General features: G+C 36.9%; 1 protein-coding gene and 1 long non-coding RNA gene across 2 annotated transcripts in view; one reads left to right on the top strand and one right to left on the bottom strand.

The window, feature by feature from the left end:
- Positions 1 to 15,307, bottom strand: part of LOC141363182 (protein NLRC3-like) — a 77,047-nt gene extending 61,740 nt beyond the window's left edge. The window contains exons 1-2 of the mRNA XM_073865774.1: positions 15,196 to 15,307; positions 13,203 to 15,011 (exon numbers count right to left, since the gene is read on the bottom strand). Coding sequence (XP_073721875.1) covers positions 13,203 to 15,011; positions 15,196 to 15,212 — 1,826 coding nt within the window. The 5' untranslated portion in view covers positions 15,213 to 15,307. The remainder of the gene's footprint in view (positions 1 to 13,202; positions 15,012 to 15,195) is intronic.
- Positions 15,308 to 17,348: 2,041 nt separating this feature from the next.
- LOC141363183 (uncharacterized) lies at positions 17,349 to 20,412 on the top strand. Its single transcript, XR_012368665.1, has 3 exons — positions 17,349 to 17,978; positions 19,146 to 19,253; positions 19,684 to 20,412. It is a non-coding gene; the product is annotated as an uncharacterized lncRNA (long non-coding RNA).
- The last annotated feature ends 671 nt before the right edge of the window (positions 20,413 to 21,083 follow it).

Raw genomic sequence — 21,083 nt, 5'->3', positions numbered from 1 at the left:
CCCAAAAACAACACATTTTTTCTCACACCTACAAAGTGTCAATTTTAACATGTTATAATAGGTGTGATGTTCGACAGCAATCTATCTTTCAATAGTCATATCTCCAACGTCTGCCGCACAGCATTCTTCCATCTTAGAAATATCTCAAAAATACGTCATATACTGTCTGCATCAGATGCAGGGAAGCTTATCCATGCTTTTATGACCTCTAGAATAGACTATTGTAACTCGTTCCTCTGGGGATGCCATGCAAATCAGGTAAACAAGCTTCAGCTGGTTCAAAACATCACTGCAAGAGTGCTTACTCAATCTAAAAAGTATGACCACATAAGCTTAATTTTGTCATCTTTACACTGGCTACCAGTTAAATAATGCATACAATTTAAAATATTGCTAATCACCAATAAAGCCTTAAATGGCCTAGCACCTTCGTATCTTAGAGAATTAATAAGTACGTTTACATGCACAGCATAAGCGGATAACTATCAAAAATCTGCTTATTACAGAAAACTGTTTTCATGTGTTTACATGCAAATCAATAAGCCGGCTATGCAGACAACTGCGTTTACATGGGACTTGCAGAATGATCAGTTTTCTCGCAGGCAGTGACGTCACCACCTATAGTACACAATAGTCATTCAAAAAGTCAACAGCATATCTGTCTTAAGCTGTACTGTTGTATCTCTTCTGCGGTCTCCAGAACCTGTAAATGTAACATGAGCTGCTATTTTAAAGGAGCATTTCACCCGTAGAAACATTAATCTTTATTGAAAGTGCGTCATATTTGTAGTTGAAATGTAACATACATTTAGAACTTAGTGCCTATTTGACAGAGAAAAGGGGTGTTTGTACAGGGAGTGCAGAATTATTAGGCAAGTTGTATTTTTGAGGATTACTTTTGTTATTGTACAACTACAGTGCTCTTGGTCAATTCAAAATGTTAACAAACCCTCAAACCTGAACATTTAAGTAGTAAAAGTGAAATTTTGGCTTTATTAAGAGAATATTTCTATGTACATCATTATTAGGCAACTATTAGTGTGCAGAATTATTAGGCAACTAAATGAAAAACAAAGATTTTACCATCTCACTTGTTTTTTTTTTCAACTGTTGAAGTGAGAATAATAAACAAACTCTACATATACAAAAAAATAATAAAACAATAAAAAATAAAAAATATATAGACTCAGTGACCAATATAGCCACCCTTCTTTTCGATAACAGTCACAAGCCTTCCATTCACGGATTCAGTCAGTTTCTTGATCTGGTCTGAACCAACATTTTGTCCAGCCACAACCACAGCCTCCCAGACACTGTTCAGAGAGGTGTACTGTTTACCTTCACTGTAAATGTCCTGCTTAAGAAGGGATCAAAAGGTCTCAATAGGGTTTAAGTCAGGTGAAGAAGGGGGCCATGTCATTAGTTTTTCACCTTTAAGGCCTTTACTGGCCAGCCACTCAGTTGAGTACTTTGATGCATGTGCTGAAGCGTTGTCTTGCATAAAAAGTCTTATTGAAAGATGCAGATTTTTTCCTGTACCACTGCTTGAAAAAAGTGTCTCCTAAAAATTGGCAGTAGGTTTGAGAGTTGTTTTTTATTTCCATTTTCAACCCAAAAAGGTCCAACAAGCTCATGTTTAATAATACCTGTCTGTGCCTGCCTGCCTGTAATGTAGAAGACACTTTCTTCAAGCAGTGGTACAGGAAAAAGTTTGCATCTTTCAAGAAGACTGATTATTTTGTAAGACAACGCTCCATCACATACATCACAAGTACTCCACTGCATGGCTGGCCAGTAAAGGCCTTAGATGAAAAACCAAAGCCATGGCCCCCTTCTTCACCTGACTTAAACCCTATTGAGACCTTTTGATACCTTCTTAAGCAGGACATTTACAGTGAAGGTAAACCGTACACCTCTCTGAACAGTGTCTGGGAGGCTGTGGTTGCGTCTGCACAAAATGTTGGTTCAGACCAGATCAAGAAACTGACTGTATCCGTGAATGGAAGGCTTGTGACTGTTATCGAAAAGAAGGGTGGCTATATTGGTCACTGAGTCTATATATATATATACAGTTGCAATCAGAAATATTCAACCCCCTCACCTCAAAAACATTATAGTGATGTTGATAAAAAAAATAATAAAAATCTCTTGGAATGTTAAATATTTTGGAAATCTTCTTATACCCAAGGCCCTTCAGATGTGATGAAATAATCTCCTCTCTTAGCTTTTGTGGAAGCTCCTTTGTCTTTCCCATGATTGCAACTCACCTTGAAGACCTTGATGGTTGGGATTTATATATGCATCACAGAAGCAAATGAAGGATCGTTATAGAGTTCCTAAAGGCTTAATGATGTTTCAGCTCCACTTCAGGCCATAAAAACTGTCAGAAAGCTTTAAAAATAACAATATTATATAGGGGTTGAATAATTGTGACATGGCTATCTTAACAAAATATACTATTACACACAAATACTACATAAAACATTTTTTGTTTTGATGTTATGCCTCACTTAACTCATAAAAACTCATCCAAAGTAGAATCCCGCACCTTGAAAATATTTTTTTTTATAAATCCTTAAAACTCTTTGGGGGTTGAATATTTCTGATTGCAACTGTATATATATATATATATATATATATATATATATTTTATTGTTTTATTTTTATTTTTTGTAAATGTAGAGTTTGTTTATTATTCTCACTTTAACAGGTGAAAAAAAACAAGTGAGATGGTAAAATCTTTGTTTTTCATTTAGTTGCCTAATAATTCTGCATACTAATAGTTGCCTAATAATGATGTACATAGAAATATTCTCTTAATAAAGCCAAAATTTCACTTTTACTACTTAAATGTTCAGGTTTGAGGGTTTGTTAACATTTTGAATTGACCAAGAGCACTGTAGTTGTACAATAACAAAAGTAATCCTCAAAAATACAACTTGCCTAATAATTCTGCACTCCCTGTAGTCTCACTCCCTCAACAAAGATATTGGACTTCCTTCTTTCAATGATGCAATATGATGATTTTTACATCATTGAAAGAAGGAAGTGCAACACTGAAATCTTTATTTCTCCTGTCTCAGTGGCAACTGAGGGAATGATGCATGACCATTCAAAAACATGACTGGGTTCTAATGATACAAAGCTTAATGCAAATGGGTGAAGTGTCCCTTTAACAGTTTCTCTGCCAACTGCTTTAGTCCAGCGGAGACTTTTATGCGTTACTTTGCGCTTACTTCCGCGTGTGACGTTTATCTTTCATACGCGGAGACATGTGCACATGGTCAAAACCGTGAGAAAGCCAGTTAAGGTGTTTACATGCCACGCGAAATCGGCGTAATGAGCAAAAAACTACCTGTGCCGATCGGTTTTTGCTTACGCCGTTTATGGGCTTTCCCCGATTAAAGAAAACCGATTTATGCGTTTACATGACCCCACGTGTTATCAGTTTATTAAGCATAATCGGCGTAAGACTGTGCATGTAAACGCACTCAATATCAGAATCCTTCACGAGCACTTTGGTTGCAAAATTCTGGTCTCTTAATTATCCCTAGAGTATTTAAAAGTGTCTAAAGGTGGTAGATCCTTATTCTGATTAGCCCCTAAGCTCTGGAATGTTCAAGAATCATACGCAGTCGATTAATTTAAATCTAAACTAAAGACATTTTTCTTTAACAAAGCATTCCCATAAAATATGCAGAAATGTACTTATCCCACAATTGTTAGCTTGTCCGGAACAAAGCATTCACATAACTCGTCTAGGTAATATACTTATGCAACAATAGTTAGCCTGTCTGGAATAGAGCGGATATTAAACCACAATACTGTATGACACTTGCATTACATGCTAACAGCCCCTACGCTAAAAGGATTTTGTTTCTCTCTCCCTGGGCCTCATTTATAAAATACTGCGTAGAAACCATCCTACATTTGATCTTACGATCATTTATTAAATATGCGTACGCGTGATACATAAACCGACCGTAAGTGCAGAAAACGCACTCTGAAAGACCCCTTTCTTTCAGATGTGAAATGTACAAATCGCAAATGATCTTGAACTTGTGAGGAGCCGAGCAGTTTCAGATCTCAGCCTTTAAACAAGCTGACTTTGGCTTAACTTAGCACCCTTTTCGATACGTTACATCAGTACTATGCTCGCTAGAGAGACACTTCCTGTTTTTGAAGGTGATGTATAAATGTTGACAACCTCCCCACATTAAAATAATAGTCATTTAAAGGGATAGTTCGGCCAAAAACGATATTAAACCCATGATTTACTCACCCCCAAGCTGTCCGAGTTGCATATGTCCATCGTTTTTCAGACAAACACATTTTCGGATATTTTAGAAAATATTTTAGATATTTCTGTTCATTAAATGTAATGTTGCGGGGTCCAGCAATAGTCCTCGACCTTCAAGTCCAAAAAAGTGCGTCCATCCTTCACAAATTAAATCCAAACGGCTCCAGGATGATAAACAAAGGTCTTCTGTGGGTAATCCGTGCGGTGTTGTTGTAGAAATATCCATATTTAAAATGTTATTAACTTTATAAACTAGCTTCCGGTAGCGCCGCCATCTTAGACTCAGGAGAGAGGATTAGCGTAGTGTACGCACTTTTCTTAGTGACGTATGACAAATTCGGAGGGCGGGGCACCGAGCAGCAGCAGAGAAACTCTGTACGCTGCGTAAGCTCTCATCCTGAATGCGCATCACTCCAAAATGGCGGTGCTACCGGAAGCTAGTTTATAAAGTTAATAACATTTTAAATATGGATATTTCTACAACAACACCGCACGGATTACCCACAGAAGACCTTTGTTTATCATCCTGGAGCCGTTTGGATTTAATTTGTGAAGGATGGACGCACTTTTTTGGACTTGAAGGTCGTGGACTATTGCTGGACCCCGTAACATTACATTTAATGAACAGAAATATCTAAAATATTTTCTAAAATATCCGAAAATGTGTTTGTCTGAAAACAATGGACATATGCAACTCGGACAGCTTGGGGGTGAGTAAATCATGGGTTTAATATCGTTTTTGGCCGAACTATCCCTTTAATGTTTAAACATTTTGCAGATTGTGTTTGTGTTCTTGTGGCACATTTACATCTAAAAGCATATGTATTATTTTTGTCTATCTGTTGTAGGTGGATCGTGAATGAAGCTCTGAAGTGTTGGATAGCTGCAGGTCTGCCATTGGCTTGATAACAGTGGTTTATGTGAATTCAGTGACACATTCACTCAGGTAAGAGAGAAGTCAGGGAAATGTTTGAATAAATCTTTTACCAAGCATTCAGCTAATTTACTGACAAACAAGTACACTCTTAGAAAGGATGTGTTAATTTTTTACACATCATTGTGCGGTAAGCTTTTAACACATTATGTGTCATTTTAACACATTATGTGTCATTTTGTGTTGATTTTGTGTTCAAGTATAACACATGTTGTGTTAAAAGTAACACCAAATGTGTTGTTTCAATAATAACACAGAGATGGGTGGATTCCAGGACGACACAGTTAATGTGTTGTTCCAGAATCAACACTAATGTGTTGTTTTTAACACATTCTTTCTAAGAGTGTAGCTTGACCAGAATCATATTAAAGCTTCATCAAATCAAGTTTTACATACAATATGTAAGCAAACTCCAGACTAATATTAACTTGTTTTGTCTCCATGTCTTATCCTTTCTTCCATGACCAACAGTCGTTTACCAAACAATGACCACAGTCAGGTGATGTGAATCTGTGATAATCATAGCCTGCGTCTCAAGATCACCATGGTAATAGCAGACCATACTCTTATCTGACCAAATATTCAACATCACTGCTACAAAACAAAACAAAAACATGAGATGGAGTCTGCACAATGACCCAGCAAACAAAATAATATGGACTTCTTTAGCTAGCTTCTACAAACATTACCACAATCCTATTGACTTTTATTTTTACAGTTAATAATGAAATATTTAAATCCTATTATCCTATTAATTCTTAATTTATGCCATCTCTCTGTTTGTGCTAAAATGTATACATCTGAATATAATGTCATATATTTACCCTGTAAACAATGTGTCAAAATTCAGTATTTATTATCATTTGCATGTTTGATGTGGCATATGTCATGATTTTCATGATTTTAAATAATTGATGTCAATTTTCAATGATCATCTTTGGCAAATTTTATTGTTAATTTATTTAATATTAAAGCAGTTATTCAACATCCATATCTCATTTGAGTAGTTATTTGTTATATTTGCATAATAATTAATATATTTAATTTTATGTATATTTTAAACTTAACAATGTGATTTTAATACACATATTTATTATTGTTTGATACCTCATGTAATGAAAAAGTGCTATGAATAAAAAAGTGTATAAATAACAAAAATAATCCTCCTGATTAATAAATGAATGGTTCTTTATTTATTAAAAATTAGCTCAAACTTTTTAGTCTGGGACTAGGATAAACCCTGTCTGAGAAACCACCCCATAGTGTTTGTTTGACTTGTGTGGTATTAAATATAAAAGTTAAAGGTAAATGTTATAAAAAATGAATAAAAAATCTTTTATTGAGTCAAATTATATGTGAGGTGGTACATTTCCAAAGCTTTTGTGTATTTTTGTGTGTTATAGGGTGGTTTCCAGACAAAGTTAGGATTAGACCTTAGATAGGAGATTAAAGCTGTTTCACAAACATACCTCAAAAACACATTACTGGCATCTGACAAAACAATGGTACTGATATATTTAAAGATCTGTCATCTGTTTCCCCCATTTTCACCAGTTACCTCTGAACTGCATTACCCATCATCATCATCACATCATCATAACATCATCATCTTCACACCATATAATCTCTCTCTGTTTCCCCATTGATGTTTGTTCTCCATTGAATTTAGTTTGTTTTTTTACCTGTCTGTTTCTTGTTTTATAATTAAAGGTTATCATTGTGATTCATTCTCTGAGTCTCTGTCATCCAGTGTTAATTTCGTTGACGAAGACGATGACGAAAAATATTCGTCAACGAACCTTTTTCACGGACGAAAACTAAATAAAAACTAAATAAAATCATATATGATGACGAAGACTGTAACGAAATATAACTGACACTTTAGTCAACGAATAAAAATAAGACGAAAATGTTAGGGAGGGACGAATGGACAAGAGATCCAATCAGAGCTACTCATTTTGTAGAACAGTTGGGAAGAAATCCAATCAGAGCGAGTCTTTGAGGGTAGGTTGATCTATGCAGAAGCAGGCAGCAGAGGCATTTTAAAAAGCCGTGGCAAAGTTAGTTTTCTCAACAGGTTGTTTACATTATATTTAGTTGTACAGTCCTCGTTTCCCAGCTTTGGCTGATTTCAGTTGACTTCGCTCGTTAGCAACACGCTAACGTTTTGTGGTGCACCCGGTCCGAAGACATGCCTCATTAACAACACAAATGTCAGAGCTAGCGTCTAATCTGGTCACACTTCAAATATGACAAGACGACAGCCTGTAAAGACGACTCATCCGGAAATACATGCGAAGGTGAGCATACACGCTAAGGTTATTTTATCAGATAAACCACTGTGTTTTCGCTTAACTTGGTATAACATACAACCCCAAAACAGAAAAAGTTGGGACATAGTAGAAATTGTGAGTAAAAAAGGAATGGAATAATTTACAAATCTCATAAACTTATATTTTATTCACAATAGAATATAGATAACATATCAAATGTTGAAAGTAAGATATTTTGAAATGTCATGAAAAATATTGGCTCATTTTGGATTTCATGAGAGCTACACATTCCAAAAAAAGTTGGGACACGTAGCAATAAGAGGCCAGAAAAGTTAAATGTGCATACAAGGAACAGCTGGAGGAGGACCGATGTTTAGGAATAGGAATGTTGTCCTATTCTTGTCTAATACAGACTTCTAGTTGCTCAACTGTCTTAGGTCTTCTTTGTCGCATCATCCTCTTTATGATGCACCAAATCTTTTCTTTGGGTGAAAGATCTGGACTGCAGGCTGGCCATTTAAGTACTCGGATCCTTCTTCTACGCAGTCTTGATGTTGTAATTGATGCAGTATGTGGTCTGGCATTGTCATGTTGGAAAATGCAAGGTCCTCCCTGAAAGAGACGACGTCTGAATGGGATCAAATGTATCTAGAACTTGGATAAACCTTTCAGCATTGATGATGCCTTTCCAGATGTGTAAGCTGCCCATGACACACGCATTCATACAGCCCCATACCATCAGAGATGCAGGCTTCTGAAAAGAGCGCTAATAACAACTTGGGTTGTCCTTGTCCTCTTTAGTCCGGATGAAATGGCGTCCCAGTTTTCTAAAAAGACCTTCAAATTTTGATTCGTTGGACCACAGAACAGTTTTCCACTTTGCCAAAGTCCATTTTAAATGAGCCTTGCCCAGGGAAAACGCCTGTGCTTCTGGATCATGTTTAGATATGGCTTCTTTTTTGACCTATAGAGTTTTAGCTGGCAACAGCGAATGACACGGTGGATTGTGTTCACTGACAATGTTTTCTGGAAGTATTCCTGAGCCCATGTTGTGATTTCCATTACAGTAGCATTCCTGTATGTGATGCAGTGCTGTCTTAAAGCCCGAAGATCACGGGCCTCCAGTATAGTTTTCCAGCCTTGACCCTTACGCACAGAGATTGTTCCAGATTCTCTGAATCTTTGGATGATATTATGCACTGTAGATGATGATAACTTCAATCTCATTGCATTTTTTCTCTGAGAAACTCAGAAAACTATTTTTCGCTGCAGCATTGGGGGAATTGGTGATTCTCTGCCCATCTTGACCTCTGAGAGACACTGCCACTCTGAGAGGCTCTTTTTATACCCAATCATGTTTCCAATTGACCTAATAAGTTGCAAATTGGTCTTTCAACTGTTCCTTATATGTACATTAAAATTTTCTGGCCTCTTATTGCTACCTGTCCCAACTTTTTTTGGAATGTGTAGCTCTCATGAAATCCAAAATGTGCCAATATTTGGCATGACATTTCAAAATATCTTACTTTCAACATTTGATATGTTATCTATATTCTACTGTGAATAAAATATAAGTTTATAAGATTTGTAAATTATTCCATTCCTTTTTTACTCACAATTTCTACTGTGTCCCAACTTTTTCTGTTTTGGGGTTGTAGAAACGAAAGGAATACACATCTGAACTGTATTGATTGTATTGGGTTGTCTGAATTAATACTGAGTATAAATATTCAATGTCCTCAAATTGAATGAAATGTGTAACGTTACTATTATAGTAGATGTTGTGGTTTTACTTGACTGGACAAAGTGCGTGTGTGTGTGTGTGTGTGTGTGTGTGTGTGTGTGGTGTGTGTGTGTGTGTCTCTGTCTGTGTGTCTGCGTGCGTGTGTGTCTGTGTGTGCATGTCATTTAGGGAGAATGCATATCTTTTTAAGTGACCATGTATATTTTTAGGTAGAGCGGGCCTTATGCTTATTTTATGTGATATTATCTTTTGTGAAAAAGCCACGGTCAGTTTTTTTGACATTAAGAATAAAATAAAATACGTGTTTTCTATAACAACCATTAAATCTGTGTCTGTATTGCATATTCAAACCTTAATACCATTCCATAACAGACTAATAAACTTAAGACTAGACTAAAACTCTTATGATATTTCGTCGACTAAACTAGACTAAGACTAAAAGATTTCAGATGACTAAAAAAAGACTAAAACTAATTGGTGTGTTATTCAAAAGACTAAGACTAAATCAGAATTTGCTGCTACAATTAACACTGCTGTCATCTCTTCCTGCAAGCATGCCTAACATTAGTGCAGCTATTTTTAGTTATGACAGCTCAAACACACATTTTAGTCTGAGTCTAGACTTAAACCCTGTCTGAGAGATCACCCCTAAAAGTTCTGCTTTTGAGATTGACTGATGATTTATATACAACATAAGGAAAATTAAACACTTGATAATCTGTTTTTATGAATGATTCTCCTAAAATAAAAATTAAATAATAAAGTAAAATACCGTAAAACTTCAAATAATAGCCCGGGCTTTTATTTTCCCAAACCTATCGTCACAACAGGCGTCTAAAAGAGACAGGCGTCTATAAGAGACAGGCTTTTAATTTTATTGTTCCAGCATGACAGCAGGAGGTTACCAGATATTACGTTTTATTTATAATTTAAATGTATTTAACAAATTAGTTCGTGTAATAACAACAGTCTTAAATTATTGGCAGTATAAATAAAGCAAACAAGGACATGTTTTTTATTGGTTGTTGCGTGAAATCTTACCCAGATACAACAGTGTTATTTTCTGATTGGCTATTGTGTAGCCTCTTTCTTTTTTTTGTATTGGCTCGCTCGACTAGAACTCTAGGGAAGACGGGCTTGATAGAGAGAGAGAGAGAGAGTCCAGATACATTTTGGGCGCTGCAGCATATTAAATATGATAAATGGTGTTTCCGCGTGAGAAATACAATGTGTGGCGGGAGTGCATGCATGACAAAAGACTGAAAGCCCGGCTATTATCAGCGGCCCCAAAACACTACCGGCCCACCGGGAAAAGTCCCGACTCTCCTGATTGCCACTTCGCTACTGTCATCATCACCTCAATCCTGACGACGAACCTTGTTGTGTTGTAGTGATGAGTAACGGAACGACTGCGTCTGTCACGTGACATCTACCGGTAAGCAAAAAAAACTTTAGCTTGTTCAATCTGCACCATAGAACTGGCTTAAACAGATGATCTGACGGGTTTTAGAAGATTAAATACAACCCGAAACAAAAAAACAGACCAGGCCTTTATTTGGTCTCGTACACACTGCAAACTTTCGGGAGTGACAACCGCATTTAAATGCGGGAGTAAATCCCCTAAATGTTCGTTTCATGTCTGTACGGAACAAGACTAACTCCAGAAAATGTGATGATTGACACAGAAATAACCATAGCAACGTTCTGCCGTCTCGCGTGCTTATCACTCACAGCTTTGACCAAAATAATAACAGCATTGTGTTTTGCAATAAACATCTGTCTTGGCGTTGTGTATTTTCCGCTTTTGTGAGGCTGCTTCACAGCACTTCACAGTCTTGCAGTGTTGCCAGGTCCTCGTCTTTTTTGTACGTAAATACCGTTTTGGCACTTAACCGTTTATGGCTTTTGGGCCATGAAGCGATCAAGTTTTTGGTGTTAATAAAGGGTGAGGGTGCCGGTCCCAATATTGTGATCTTTGGGATAAAGCATTTAGATTTCTTTCGGTTTATTATTGGATTTTTCTTGTTAGCTGTTTTTTTCGTGCAAGATCTGGCAACACTAGTCAGCAAACGCTTCCTCTGTCATTTTCTGAACCGCGCATACAGAAGACTTTTTCGTTTTCTAAGCATATATTTTTTCAAAAGAGAGACCTGTCTTGTTTATGATGAACGTTTAAACACTTGATTAACTACTAGTTGTTCAGTTCGGTTATGTACACACTGTGCAGAGTTTTTGTAAATTCGGTTGTCACTACCTGCATTTTGCGGGAGTTAATTCGGTTGTAGAATGCGGTTGTGAGTCCCGTAAATTACTGAACTGTGTGTGTACAGAACAGGATTAAGCATTAAAAGGTGAAGTGACAACCGAATTAATATGCAGTGTATACGGGACCCAGGCCCGGATTGGCCATAGGGAGAACCGGGAGGATTCCCGGTGGGCCGGTCTGTTTTTATTGGCCACGAGGGCCGGTGTTGTCATGCCACCGGGATGACGCGTATTTGCGGGTGAGAGATGTCCCCGCCGCTTTATGCACAAGTTGATTGTGTCCCGAGTCCCGACCACTTATTGGAAGAATTCTTGCATTAGGGTTCATTGACATCTAAAACGCATGGGAAACGCAGGATGTGCCGCTGTCTACTGGTTTTCAAAGCGCTTACTTGAACACGAGTTTTGTTTCAGACGCGTCTATATTGAGTGCGCTTGCCGGCCACGCGTCTATATTTAAAATAAACTTGAGCGCGTCTTTTGAGTGCGCTTGCCGGCCGCGCGTATACATTTTAAATAAACTTGAGCGCGTCTTTTGAGTGCGCTTGCCGGCCGCGCGTCTATTATATCTTAAATAAACTTGAGCGCGTCTTTTGAGTGCGCTTGCCGGCCGCGCGTCTATATTTTAAATAAACTTGAACGTGTCTTTTGAGTGCGCTTGCCGGCGGCGCGTATACATTTTAAATAAACTTGAGCGCGTCTTTTGAGTGCGCTTGCCGGCCGCGCGTCTATTATATTTTAAATAAACTTGAGCGCATCTTTTGAGTGCGCTTGCCGGCCGCGCGTCTATATTTAAAATAAACTTGAGCGCGTCTTTTGAGTGCGCTTGCCGGCCGCGCGTCTATATTTAAAATAAACTTGAGCGCGTCTTTTGAGTGCGCTTGCCGGCCGCGCGTATACATTTTAAATAAACTTGAGCGCGTCTTTTGAGTGCGCTTGCCGGCCGCGCGTATACATTTTAAATAAACTTGAGCGCGTCTTTTGAGTGCGCTTGCCGGCCGCGCGTCTATATTTAAAATAAACTTGAGCGCGTCTTTTGAGTGCGCTTGCCGGCCGCGCGTATACATTTTAAATAAACTTGAGCGCGTCTTTTGAGTGCGCTTGCCGGCCGCGCGTCTATTATATCTTAAATAAACTTGAGCGCGTCTTTTGAGTGCGCTTGCCGGCCGCGCGTCTATATTTTAAATAAACTTGAACGTGTCTTTTGAGTGCGCTTGCCGGCCGCGCGTCTATTATATTTTAAATAAACTTGAGCGCGTCTTTTGAGTGCGCTTGCCGGCCGCGCGTCTATATTTTAAATGAACTTGAGCGCGTTTTTTTAGAAACAGAAATATAGTGGAAAACACAAACACATTTGTTTCCTTTAGTTTTTAAATAAGTTTACTTTAGTAATATTATGGTCTTATGGTAGGGCTGCATGATTATGGCAAAAATTATAATTGGAATATGAAATTATATATTTGAAAAATACAGTGAATTGCAAGTGGGCCGGTCTAAGGCATGAAACTCCAGGGCTGAAAATGAGTCCCACTCCGGCCCTGACGGGACCTTTGAGACAGGCGTTTATTTACCCAAACCTGTCGTCACACCAGGCGTCTAAAAGAGACAGGCGTCTATTTGGGACTCGGCTATTATTTGAAGTTTTACGGTAATTTAATTAATATTTTAACTGTTAGTTTTACTTACTGTAGTTTTTTGGTTTCTTTAATCACAAGCTGCAGTCTCACAAGAACTTCATCTGCTGTATTTTTATCTCCAATAAATGGATTTAGATCAAGTTCATCCAAATGCTTCTCAGACGTCAACAACACAAAAACTAAAGCTGCCCACTGTGAAGAAGAGAGTTTGGTCTCTCCTACTGATCTAGATTTCACATAATGTTGAATCTCCTGCAGCAGTGAATCATCACCCAGTTCATTCAGACAGTGAATCAGATTGATGGATTTCTCTGGAGACAGATTCTCAGTCATCTTCTGTTTAATGTACTCAACAGTTTCCTCTTTCTTGTAGGAGCATCTTCTCATCTGTGTCAGTAGATCCTGTAAGAGAATCTGATTGGACTCCAGTGAAAGACCCAGAAGAAAACGCAAGAAAAGATTCAGATGTCCATTCTTACTCTCTAAAGATTCATCTACAGCTCGCTGATGCAACTCAAATAATGAATCCTCTTCTGATGATTTATGTTTAAAGTTTCCCAAAATTTTAGACTGACCTGGTTTAGTACTTTGATCAAACACATTTGTGTTGTTGTTTGTGAAGGAGATGTGAGCATAAAGAGCTGCTAGATGTTCCTGGATGCTGAGATGAACAAAGCAGTAAACTTTCCCCTGATACAAACCAAACTCCTCTCTGAAGATCTGAGTACACAATCCTGAGTACACTGATGCTTCTGCTACATCAATGTCACACTCTCTCAGGTCTTCATCATAGAAGATCAGATTGCCTTTCTCAAGCTGCTCAAAAGCCAGTTTCCCCAGTTTGAAGATCATGTCTTCATCTTTCTTCTCATAGTCCTTCTGATGTTTGATGTTTGTCTGAATGATCAGGAAGTGTGTGTACATTTGAGTGAGAGTCTTGGGGATCTCTCTTCTCTCTGCTTCACTCAACATTCTCTCTAGAACAGTGACTGAAATCCAGCAGAAGACTGGGATGTGACACATGATGTAGAGACTCCTGGATGACTTCAGGTGTGAGATGATTTGATCAGACAGACTCTTATCACTGATTCTCTTCTTGAAGTATTCCTCCTTCTGTGGATCAGTGAAGCCTCGTACCTCTGTGACTCGATCAACACACTCAGAGGGGATGAGATCAGCTGCTGCTGGTCTGGAGGTGATCCAGATGAGAGCAGAGGGAAACAGATTCCCCTTGATGAGGTTTGTCAGCATCACGTCCACTGAGGTTGATTCACTTACATCACACAACCTCACACTGCTGTGAAAATCCAGAGACAGACGACACTCATCCAAACCATCAAAGATGAACAACACTTTATATTTATCACTGAAGATTTCCATTTCTTTTGTTTGTGGGAAGAAAAGATGAAGAAGATCTAAAAGACTGAGTGTTTTGTTCTTCATCAAATTGATCTCTCTGAAAGGAAGTGGAAATATGAGGTGGACGTCCTGATTCTCTTTCTCTTCAGCCCAGTCCAGAATGAACTTCTGTACAGAGACTGTTTTTCCAATGCCAGCGACTCCCTTTGTCAGCACACTTCGGATGTGTTTGTATTGTTCAGGTAAAGGTTTAAAGATGTCATTACATTTGATTGGTGTCTCCTCTGTTGTTGTTCTTCTGGATTGTGTCTCAATCTGTCTCACCTCATGTTCATTACTGATCTCTCCACTTTCACTCTCTGTGATGTAGAGCTCTGTGTAGATCTCATTCAGTAGTGTTGGGTTTCTCTTATTTGATGTTACTTCATACAAACACTCAAACTTCTTCCTCAGATTTGATCTGAATGTGTTCAGGACTTCAGCAGGATCAAAGTCATGACTGTAAATTAATAACTCAGATTATTATATAAATACCTGTAAGATTAAAAATGTACAGAACAAAATGTTTGTATAATAAGACACACGACTTTTAATGGTTTGTAAAATGTTAAATTTAGGCAAAATAGAAAAGTTCAACATTTTCTAACATTTACTACTAAATAAAATAAAATCCTATAATTCACCTGAAATGAGGACTCATGTTTTCATTGAAGTCTTGTAGTTGATTATCAGATTGCTCAATCTTCCTCCTCTTACAGTCAGGTTCTGTTATTGGTCTGGATGGCAAGAATGAGAATCAAGAATTTCTTTACACTTCATTATTAGTGGAATTTTTATGTAACTTTATTACCTTTATTGTTTTTACAAAGCTGTAAATTAGGGATGTTCACAAATGGTTAAATATTCAATCTGCAATATTAATTTAAATAGAAATTTTTTTACTTGGACTCTTTCGCCACCATTGGCAAGTTAACTTGTCAATTAAGAGAAATCGCGTCCCTGCCAATGGCGAGTTTTTCCGGCAGTCCGCAATACCACTATTATCCACCATATCTCTCCTACCCAACTTATGCAACCAGAAAGAACCCCTCCTCCCAAACAGTTCAGACGCAGCACTTGTTGATGATCGCTCTGAATCTAATCTATCAGAAAATGCTATTATCTCAACTTTTTGCTCAAATCTTTTTACTTTTGATGAAACCCACACACACATATTTGAGAGGTGATATAAAGAGAACTAGTGGAGGTAGGATGCAACTTTTTATTAAAGCAGAGGGTCTTTTGTTTCATTTGATATATTGTATGTTTATATATTTTAAAAAAGAACATTTTCTGGAAGGCATGAAACTTGTGAAAATCATTAAAAATGGTTTTGACAAGATGAACATTTTGGATGGTTTTCTCCTGAGAGTAAAAATTGGTGTGTCATTTTTGAATGTTCTATTCTACATCTTGTATATATAACTTGATTCCATCGTTCATCAAAACAGGAATTATGTTTTTTCCTCACATCAGGATTTATTTCATGCAACTTATTATTTAGACATTGATCCCATTCTGATTGCCATTTATTTCTGATGTATTCATTTATCCTTTGTTTTAAGTCTGTAAAAGGTATAGAACACTTTATTGATTCTGTGGATAGTGCTTCTTTTGCTGCATTGTCCGCTTTCTCATTTCCAGCAATTCCTGAGTGTCCAGGTACCCAGCAAAAATAGATGTTAAAAGCCTTTGATTTCAGCATTGATCAGTTTTCATATTTTCCAGTGAATCCAGGCATAATTTTGATTTAGTCACTATTAAGAATTTCTTTTGCGAAGATGTTTCAATAAATTTTAATGCCAACAATAAAGCATTTGCTTCTGCTGTGAAGATTGAACTTTGATCTGGAATACGTATTCCTTGATGTACTTCATTCGTAGCAAAAGCTGCCGCTACCTGGTTTCCAGATTTGGATCCATCTGTGTATATTGGAGTATACTGGGGATAAATAGCTCTTATTTCTAAAAACTGTAGCTGATAATCATTTGGGTGTGTTTCAGATTTTTGATTCTTTGATAAATCCCACAAAATAAAGTGTTTTTTGATATCCCAAGAAGGAATTTTGCAAAAGTGGGTTTGTTCCAGGATGTTTAAATCTAATTTGAGATTTTCAAGATGAGGTTTTATTCGTAGACCAAATGGACAAATATGATTTGATTTTCTTTCATACATTATTGAATACTGGGTTGAAAAAACTGCTTGATGTGCTGGGTTTCCTTTGTTTGTTTTTAATTGAATTGCATATTGTAAGGCCAACATTTTCATCGTCTGTTTTCTAAGGTAGGTTCATTAGCTTCTACATATAGACTTTGAATTGGTGATGTTCTATAAGCTCCCAAAGCTAGTCGTATGCCTTGATGATGAATACTTTCCAAGGACTGTATGTATGATTTCCTGGCAGATCCATAAACAATACTTCCATAGTCCAACTTTGATCGGATCAGTGTTCTATACAAGTTCATAAGTGATGTTATATCTGCTCCCCATTTAGTTGTGGACAAAACCTTTAAAATGTACATGTCTTTAGAACACTTCTCTTTAAGCATTTTAATATGTGGAATAAAGGACAACTTATTGTCAGAAATTATGCCAAGGAATTTAGTCTCCTTTTTATGGGAGTTCCATCCAAAAATAATTCAGGTTCATTGTGCAATAAACAAAGTTGACAAAAATGCATACAGACAGTTTTTGTTTGTGAAAATGTAAAGCCATTTCGTACTGACCATGAGAGCATTTTATTTATTTTTAGTTGGATTTTTCATTCAATAATGTTAATATGCTTGGTCTTATATGGAATTACATTTGTGTCAAATTAAACGAACGCAACTTTTGCAAAAACAAACAAAAATATACATTGATAAAAGAAAAAAACAATCTGAAAATAAAAACAATCAACTAACTAGCAAAAAAATTAACATCATCTTTAAATATACTGCATTCTTTGTATATAGTTTTCTAAGTTTCACTTTCACTAAACATAGTTTTGAATGTGCTGCAAATGTTTTCGTTTTCACTTTCCAAGTTTTCGTTTGCGCTTCGCAAATTTACGTTCTCCATTTTGACACAAACCTCTCGTGAGGGGCGGGCTTAACAGCGGTTCACTCTTATTGGCTTGTGAGATTTTGATTGACAGCTCATTGAACCGGAACCCCGGAACAGAAGGTGGCGGTAGTGGACCAATAAGCTGGATCCCAACCGCTGTTAAAAATAACAAGAAGAAGACGATCGGACGCTGTTTATCAGCGGAGCTGCAAGTAGTCTAAATAAACGGTAATAAGAGTATATTAAAGAACATTATTGATAATACACGGATATTTTACACGTCAGCAGAGGAATTACAATAGTTCAAGATGAGTAATCGAGAGGCTCACGGTCCGGAGCACCAACACCATCCTCCTCGGCCGGACAATCGAGGCAGCCTGAGGTAAGTTTGTAATAACTAAAAAATAAATAGAATAATCACACTGCCAGATTTATTCATGTGTGAAGGCTGCAACGTTGTGTTAAACTGTATATGAATGGTATTGCATTTCTCAAAGCAGAGCAAAGATCGTTATGTAACAGACCCATTTGTTCCATAGTCTACTTTGGCACATTTAGGCTTACAATGGATATGTGAAACGCAAAGATAATGATCTTTCTTTAATTGTGGTTAGGCAAACAATTCTATCTTTATTATTGTCCATAAAAAACAAATGTAAGATTTTAGCCTAATTCCGCTTTTCTTTTTATATTACTTATCAGGACCAAAGAGTGTAATTTCTCCAGGTAGGCACTGAACCATCTCATGTTGTTCTCTTTATATAAAATTTCAATTTAAAGGGGCTTTGGTAAATTTTTAGGTTTTTTTAGTTTATGTTTTTATTAGATTTGAAATGTAACGAGTTCAGCATAGAATTCATGTTAGCTATTTCTACAAGAACAAGCGTGAGAACATATTTTGCAGCGAATGCTTAGTTTAAATCAATTTTAATTCAAATCAATTAATCTTTAATGCACGTTTACAAGAGCACTGTGCTACATAAGGTTAAAATGAAGCCTTGCTGTTACTGGTGGGACAGAAAGCTCTCTTTGAAAAGATAACATTTTAAAGATCTTTACTTGTGTTCAGAAGATGAACCAAAGTCTTAAGGGTTTGGAACGACATGAGGGTGAGTAAATGACAACAGAATTGTCTTATTTAGGCGTATTAGCAGCACTCTAAAAATGCATATCTGCACCACATCTGGTATTATTCAGCCTACCTGCCCTTAATGTAGGAATGGCACTAATTTGGTTTCCATACACTCTAAAAAATTTGCTGTAATTTTGCAGCTGGTTGCCAGTAACTTACTGTAGAAGATAAAGTCAAAAAATGTTTCATGTTCATTTAACTTTGAACAAAATGTTGCCAGTAAATAACATAAATGTAAAATCTACAGTAAGTTACTGGCAGCTAGTTGCCAGTAATACCCAGTAATACTGTAATTTCTACAGACATTTTTTACAGTGTAATACTTCACATGATGATTTACTATGGACAGACATTGCTTTTTTATAAGCTACGATTTGCCCATACTTTTCTCTTCTCTTTTTTTTTTTTTTTTTTTAGAATTGAGCCTCTATGGTGTGATGTTTGGTCAGCTGTCTCTTGTACTATGAAGAACTGCAATGGAAGAAGAGACAGTGCTTGATTCGGCAGGTGAACTGCACCTATATTGTAAGACCAGATTTCATTTTAGAATATTTATCAAGAATTAATGTTTCATTTTTCATCTTTTATTTTTATTCATAATTCTAGCCAGGTAGATGGCATGACATTAAACTCTTAATAAACAACAACAACAACAAAAAAAGCACTGTAATAATACATCCTTCCCCCCAAACTATTTTGCAAAGTCATTACTCATTATCATAGTAAGTAGTGTGCTGTCCCCTTAAAGCAAATGTGGTCTCAAGACTCATCCAATGCCATGTGTAAATAGGGCTTATGTTACATGAGATTGGAATGACATTAACTAAATATCAGGATTTTTATTCTTGACATTCATGTACTTGCATATAGTTACTTTGGCATTATGTAATTATGTGTCCTTAGAAATGTATCAAACTAAATTTGGTTAGCATTATAACACTTGTTTCTTTTTCAGATGGTGGAGCAACTTTTTCAAGAGGAAATTGTTGTGTTGACAATGTCACAGAGGATGATGGTGTGGTCGTGGTGCCAGAGATCTATTGTCCTTTGTCAGACCAAAAGCCTTTGATATCACCATTGAATGTCTAGGAGTTATACCAACAGACACTTGATGTCATCCAAAGACTGTGCTCCATTTAAATTGTAAAAGTCATTTTCAGGTTTACAAGATACAAAAGCTGGTTCACAGATGTACCTTTCCTTTAAAACTATTTCCCACCTGTAATCACAATGGAGACACATCTCTGACTGCTGGGCTTCCCCTCTTATTGTGTTCGGATTCATATGCATCTGCAGGGTTATTCATGGCAACACTTTATACTGTTGTGCTGGTAATTTATCTTTATATATCATGCCTTCTCACTACATCTGTCAGCCTGTGCTTTACATATCTGAGAGTCAACGCAGCTGAACATGAAGGACAAATGCAATGCAAGACGTTATGCATGTTATATATCGGCATATGGATGATTAGATTAGAAACTGCTTTCTGTTGGCGTGTTTAAACATCACATGACATAGAAAATTAACTGTCCTCCATTTTCCTCCTTAGATTTAATTTGTACTTTAGACGTCAATGGGAACACTCTCATGTGTGCTTACCATCATTTATCAAAATATCTTCTCAGCAGAATAAAGAAACTTAAACAGGTTTACAACAACATGAGGCTGAGTAAATAATAACAGAATTTTCATTTTTGTGTGAACTATCCCTTTAAGACTCTGTAAACCATTCAGATGCATGTAAAATCATTAACAACTGTTAAACAGCATCTATAAATGATAAAAAAGACATTACTATTGGGAGAAACATTTTGTCTAGACATTTGAGTTCATTTCAACTGACACTGTAAAAGTAAGCATCATGTTGTACTGCTGTTTCCATTCTTTCTTTAAATTCATTTGCTTGGCCTTCAATGCATGCATGTGTGATCAAAGTTATTATCAGTTATTTTGAAGGCGTTTTTCTCTGACAGAAGCAGGTGCCTGTCAACCCCTGCATCACTCGTGGGACAGAAAGTGCTGCCTCGTCCTGAGTTTCGCCGTCTAGGGCCGTAAAATAAACAATAAGCATTTAATGACATCACTACATATAGCACAATAGTCATTCAACACTAATACTTTAAAATGTATAACTTGTTTGTAACTAATTGTTGCTTTAGAAAACCGCAAATTTACAGACAAGGTTAACATAAGAACCCTGAAATTTTGAAGCTGGTCACCCTGTGCACGGCTAACAGCAAAAACCTCCTCAGCAGCACATCAATAAAACTTGCAGTGGGATTATTCTATTTATTTTGATAGTTATTAAAAACTTAACTTACCTCAGGTAAGGTTGCCTCGATTGTCCGGCCG

The sequence above is a fragment of the Misgurnus anguillicaudatus genome, unplaced genomic scaffold, assembly GCF_027580225.2.
Source record: "Misgurnus anguillicaudatus unplaced genomic scaffold, ASM2758022v2 HiC_scaffold_33, whole genome shotgun sequence".
NCBI lineage: Eukaryota > Metazoa > Chordata > Actinopteri > Cypriniformes > Cobitidae > Misgurnus > Misgurnus anguillicaudatus.
Note: the sequence above shows the minus strand (reverse complement) of the source record. Positions and strands in the feature narration are given on the sequence as shown.